Raw genomic sequence first — 6,427 nt, forward strand, 5'->3', positions numbered from 1 at the left:
TTATTTATTATCTTTCGATTCGATTATCTTTCGTTTTCTTCCATTTAAATCCCAAATCTTTCACAATTCTGTAGAGAGAACTTACACTTCCAGTCCACTAGTACACCTCTTCAAGCCTTTTCTGCAAAAGCTTCAATGATGCACGACAACGTTCAGTCTCATGAAAACGATGAATGGTATTTCTAATGAACTGTTTGTCATACTCCCTCAAGTCCGTCACGGTTGCTGGTGTTGTAGCTGGAAATTTTAGTGTATTATTTGACTCTGCCTTTGTTAACATACTCGCTTGTTGAATGATCCTTTCTACTGTACGTAAAGATACTCCAGTAGCTTCACTCACACGTTGTTTAATACTGGTTAGATTATCTTCAGGAAATAGTATTTGCATATTTATATTTAAATGCATTGTAAACTATTCTTTTGGATTCTGGTGTCAATCTGATCTGTTTACTCGTACTACACTTAACCATCTCCATTCTACAAAATAGTTATAATACACGTGGTAGTACATTTCTTATTAAGACTCCACAACATAATGAGACTAAATTACGAACTCGTTTGAAATCCCGTGACGTTTGAAATTCTCGGAAATAATTCTTATCAGTTCTTTGTATGTCCTTAACGAGTCGTTAAGGAGTCATTAATAATGACTTTATAATTACGGTTACTGATACTAAATTAGAAATTTAGTATCAATTATTAAAGACGGTATTATAACAAACAAAAAGTTTGGTAACTATAAAACAATCTGTGTACAATCAAACTCCATTTATTATTTAAGTGAGTAATAATTTTGTAATTAGTGCGATTTCAAATAATTTAATTTGTTTCAACGCCACTGCATGGGTCTGATCATAGATATTCTATTGTCTGCGCGATTAACTATTTCGTGGAAGGGCTCGCCACTCGATTTGAAATAAGCTTACAATTAAAATCTAAAGAGAAAAAAAATGTGTCTATTTAATTACCATCTTGTGTAAATTTTGGGATATCCTTTATATTGGTGTATATGTGAGATAAATATGGATTATAAAACAGAGAACATGTTACATGTTGACGTTAAATACGATAGCCATTAAAACTCATATTTGTTACATACACTATTTATTTCTTTTACAGGCATTTTTATCACTGCTCTATCTGACTGTGTCAGATATAGATGCTCTTATCAACTACGTTGGCTTTGCAACATGGGTAAGTTTTTTATATACAATAAGAAAATAATTTTTTAAAAATATTACGGAAACGCAGCATTTCCCCGTCTATTTTTATTCCTCTTTTTTCCTACTTTAGGCGTATTCAAGGACCGTTATAAATAATTTAGGTGAGACAGTGTACACACCTCGCTTTATATGAATTTCTCTGGTGGTATCATGTAGTTTTACATGCATTGTGGCGTTTTGGTATCAACAATTTTTCAGAACAATTATAGTGCTATCTAATTCCACGGTATCGAAGGCTTTGTGAAAGTCTACGAAGATAATTTCCAGTGATCTGTTATATTCTATCGATTTTTCTATTAAGGTTTTAACTGTTTATAGGTGATCGTTTGTTTCGAATTTTGAGCGGAAGTCAGCTTGTTCTCGGGACTGGTCCCGACTTTTTCTAGTCTTGTCTTGTCCAACTTTTTTTTCTAGTCTTGTCGTAATTATTCGGGTAAACATTTTATAGATGTGGTTCAATAGGCTGATTGGTCTATAGTTTTCTAGGTACGCCTTGTCTCATTTCTTGTGTAGTAAAATTGTTACTACATTATTCCATGTTTCCAGTATGGAACAATCTGTTAGACAAAGGTTAAACAAAATTTTTATTTGGTTGAGAGGGGCACGTCCGCCCATCTTTATTACGACTTCATCTTCTCCTAGTGCTTTGTTGTTTTTCATCTTTTTCATTGCTTCTTTGCGGATTTCGGTTAGTGTGATCTCTGGCATGAGCTCTGAACCCTGGTTGATGATTTTGCGTGATGTGGCGGCTTGCAAGTTTGTTTGGTCTTCTCTTTGACTGGTGTATAGTTCTTGATAGAAGTATTCAGTTTATGTATTTCACATTTTCCATTTTTAGCCGTCTTCACAGGACTTTCAGACTTTTATTCTCTTTTGTAGTTCTGAGGACTTCTTCATTTTTAACTTTTCTTAAATCTCTCCTTATAGCTTTTGATACTTCTTTATTTATTTTTCGTAGTTTTTTTTTTGTCAATGCATTCGTTTCCTTTGATTTCTTTTCTAGTTTCCTATTGTTTCAATAGTTATTTTTTCGTCTTGGCGTCTTTTAGGGCAGCATTTTACTTCGAGCCGCTCTAATAGCTTAGACGATATTTTCGTTTAGGTTATTATTATTAATAATGCATTCCTTTTGTTGTAGGATTTTATTGATATTGCCTATGTGTTTATAGCTTCAAATATTTTGCGGAGTATCTTACGCTCGAATATTCCCAGAAGTCTTTCATCCTTCTGCATTAGAGTCCATGTTTCCGACCCATATGTGAGGACTGGCCTCAGCAGTGTTTTATATATAATAATTTTATTAATATTTAATAATTATTATAAGACTTTTAAAGGTATCACTATTAAACATCACGACTACCTTAAGTTTTTTGAACATTTTATAATTTTTGGTCGTTTAAAATTTAATCATAGTTTCTAGTTTGCAAATATCTTTTATTATCATTTATATAGTCGTCAAAATACAGAATTAAATGTTTGACGAAAACTCAAGTAGAATACTATATTTTTTAGCTGAGCATTGGAGCAGCAGTTTTATGTCTTCCATGGCTGAGATGGAAACAGCCAGATCTTAACAGACCTATAAAAGTACACCTTATTTGGCCTATCCTGTATTTAGCCTGCACAATTTTTGTCACAGCTGTTCCAATGGCTGCAAGTCCATATGAAACAGGTAATATTTATTTTCTATATTGTCTTCATTAGTATACAGATTATTCTTCCTTGTATTTTTTTGCATAATGTTAATGTGTATTAGATGTATAGAAACATTTACCATTTAAAAAATCGATGATTTTTTAAATGGTAATAGGGATCGTGTGTTAGTCATGTGAAAGGTTATTTAATTATTCGTTGACTGATATAAACATTAATATAATTATTTATACATGATAATTAAACAAATATGTAATTTTTGAATTAAATTAATTTACGCAACAAGAAGTATGTATGTAATTTATTTAATATAAAATAGATTATTTTACTGCTGACAGTAATAATAAACCGACGATCATTCTGGAGTTAGTTATATTAAATCTGGTAATCTAAAAATAGAATTCCAACCTAATTCTATTTTATTTAATCTTGTGGTCTATCGATGTAAAAATTTGATTTTAAATAACCCCATAGTAAAACATTAAGTGGTGTAAGATCTGAAAATCTTGGGTTTTATTTTTGTTATTTATTGTTCCTCGTCTTCCAGTGCATCCTCTAGGAAAACATTTGCTACCTGTAAGGGCGGGTATAAGTTCATTTTGTAAAAAATTAAAATATCTTTTTCTCATAAGAGAAACATCGAAGGAAAAAGGACCTATAATTCTAACCTCGGCTATCCCTGCCCATACGTTTACTTTTTGAGGGTGCTGAGTGTGTTCATCAGTCATCGAATGAGGATTCTCTTTATGCTAATATCTAAAGTTTTGCCAATTTACTGTTCCACGTAAACACAAGATTGCTCTATCAGAAAAAAAATTGACGAATGAAAGGTGGATTTTGGACTATATAAATCTTTGTCATCATTATTCTCATTAGATCGCAAAACTGTACATTATGAATTTTATATGTACGATATTCTCTTTTTTAAGAACGTGTAAAGTAGAAAGCGTTTGCCTTGAATTAATTCGAGGACTGCCATACTTAATAATACATTTTTTATAATAAATAAATTACATTTTACCTTGGGTAAAACCGGGGGTAATAATAGGCGGTTGAAGCGTAGCACTGGCCATGTTACCTTCCTTGTATACCGTAGGCCCTAGATATAGCAGACTACCCTGCTATACTCCCAAAGCCGCGAAGCCGTATAAAACGGGAGACTATTATTATTATTAATAAATTACATACGTCTTGTGGTTTTTTGGTTTTTTCTCCATATCTAACTTTAATTAATATTTCTATTCTTTGTGTTTCCATTAATGGTCATGTAATGAAATTTAACCCTAGCCAACTCGATTTTTAAAAACTATACTTTTTGCTATAATTCTCATTATTTATGTACCTTATATGGTAATTTAATTTTGTTATTTCATACTAGTAGAAAGTGTTTCAATAGTAAACAAAATTAGGGACTAATCTACTTCTCATTTCATACATTAAACCTTTCAAATAAGCTAGCACACGATACCTATTCTCGATTACGTCATCACACCCTGATGGATAACAGCACTAGTATTTCTATGCAGACTACGGGTATCAGGCTCCACCTAGGTTTCATTAGCCTTCTTCCAGCATTGTGTTACAATATGATATAGCATGAAAGACGAGAGTCGCATGACTTTTACAGCTGATTGCCACATAATATATCGATGTAAAGCAATAGGATAATTTTGAATATAAGACAAATAATATTATAATATACAGATCACGACATTGTTTTATTGACCATACAACACAATGGCAATCGGTGTGATATTCTGGATCGAAGTTCTGAAAGATTAAACAAATAATTAATAAAATGCCTATTACGTTGTATACCGTCCAATAAAAAGTGCAACTTGTAGCATGGTACTTTCAAGGTCATTTGATACGCGAATAATTGATTTATTTATTGTTGCCTTCGAAAATAGACCCCCACCAAGTGTTACAACAGTTAAAAATACCATTAAACATTTACAAACTTCGGGATGTGTAAACAGTTGTAAAAAGTGTCATGAAGGTAATGAACCAAGTGTTAGACCTGTCGATGAGAAGCGTCAAAACAGGGATATTGATATTTGTGCTTTTGTGGAAGCAAATGAACCCTGCAATAGTGTACAAATTGCTAGGGAAGTTAACGTGAATGTGAATACTCGAACTGTCCAGCTCTGTGAGTTCTCAAAAGAAATGTTTATCACTGTTTTAAGATATAAGCAACACAAGAACTGTTTCCGGAAGATAACTTTAGGCGGATGGAATTTTGTGAAATTATGTTAGATAATCAGAATGAAAATGTACACTTTTTAAAAAATATTTTATTTTCTGACGAATCTTCATTTTCATTACATAAAAAACACAATCCATCCGTTGCAAGGTATTATTCTCGGAAAAATAAGCACCTCAGTGTTGCAGTGTTAACGCAGCATCCGCAAAAGTTAAATGTTTGGACTGGGATGTTAGGCGACCATATTCGCCTAACCGAATATAGTCGGTTAGGCGAATATATTCGGTTGTAACCGACCATAGTCGGTCCATTTTTTATTAATGGAAACCTAAACGGGCCCAAATATTTACAACTTTTACAGAATGAGATCACTCCAGCAGTTCGACGCCTTCCCGTTAATTTTCAGGAGGTTTATTTCCAACAGGTTGGGTGTTCGGCTCACAACTCTAGAGCAACTATTGACTTCCTCAATCAAACGTTTCCTGATCGACTGATAAGTACACGTGGTACCATTAAATGGCCCGCTAGATCCTGTGACTTAGCGCCTAACGATTTCTTTTTTCGGGGTTTTCTCAAAGAAAACATTTATAGGCATCAGTTTGAAAGGGCCACAAACCTAGTCGAATTAAGAGCAAAAATACTTTATTTTTCTGCAAGCATTACACCAGCCCTACAAAAGTATGAAGAGAAGAAATCTGTAAGACAGATTTTTTACTGTTTAGCACAAGGAGGTGGAATATTTGAGCCCTTAATTCATTAATCTGCTTTCCTAATTTTTATATTTTTTGTTAGGTACATTTTACGAAGTTTATATATACATATATATATATATATATATATATATATATATATATATATATATATATGTATATATGTATATATATTTTCGCGGCAATATAAGTTTCAATATAGTTCAGCACAGAAAAACATGAAGCGTATTTAGATATACCAGCAACAATTTGTTTGATAATGTAACGATGTTGCACAATAAACGTAGGTGTGTTTAAACATCAATCTAGATGGTGTATCAAAGAGGTACTTTACCCCATGAATGGTATGAGAAGCTACTAAAAACGACGTCTTCTTCGGCATCCAGGGACAAAAGTATTGATGATGGCGTAGCGGGCCGCTACCCCGCCACTAAGACACGGCTGTGTCGGTTGGCAGATGAGACTAGTCTGACTGGAGACGGCGGTTGGTTAACGAATTGTTTTTTACAAGTTGACGCGACGCATGGGCGATAATTACCCAAGCGGTAATCGAAAGCGGTTAACGAAAGACACTCATTTTTATATGCTTCATTGTTCACAACAATGTATGAATGAACAGTATATTCTTTGCAACATTG

The 6,427-nt window shown here is 33.1% G+C and overlaps 1 protein-coding gene across 1 annotated transcript in view; it reads left to right on the plus strand.

The window, feature by feature from the left end:
• Nucleotides 1–6,427, plus strand: part of LOC140434645 (large neutral amino acids transporter small subunit 1) — a 142,766-nt gene that overhangs the window by 118,674 nt on the left and 17,665 nt on the right. The window contains exons 7-8 of the mRNA XM_072523058.1: nucleotides 1,120–1,194; nucleotides 2,736–2,895. Of these exons, the coding sequence (XP_072379159.1) occupies nucleotides 1,120–1,194; nucleotides 2,736–2,895 (235 nt within the window). The remainder of the gene's footprint in view (nucleotides 1–1,119; nucleotides 1,195–2,735; nucleotides 2,896–6,427) is intronic.

The sequence above is a fragment of the Diabrotica undecimpunctata genome, chromosome 2 (assembly GCF_040954645.1).
Source record: "Diabrotica undecimpunctata isolate CICGRU chromosome 2, icDiaUnde3, whole genome shotgun sequence".
In the NCBI taxonomy this organism is placed as follows: Eukaryota; Metazoa; Arthropoda; class Insecta; order Coleoptera; family Chrysomelidae; genus Diabrotica; species Diabrotica undecimpunctata.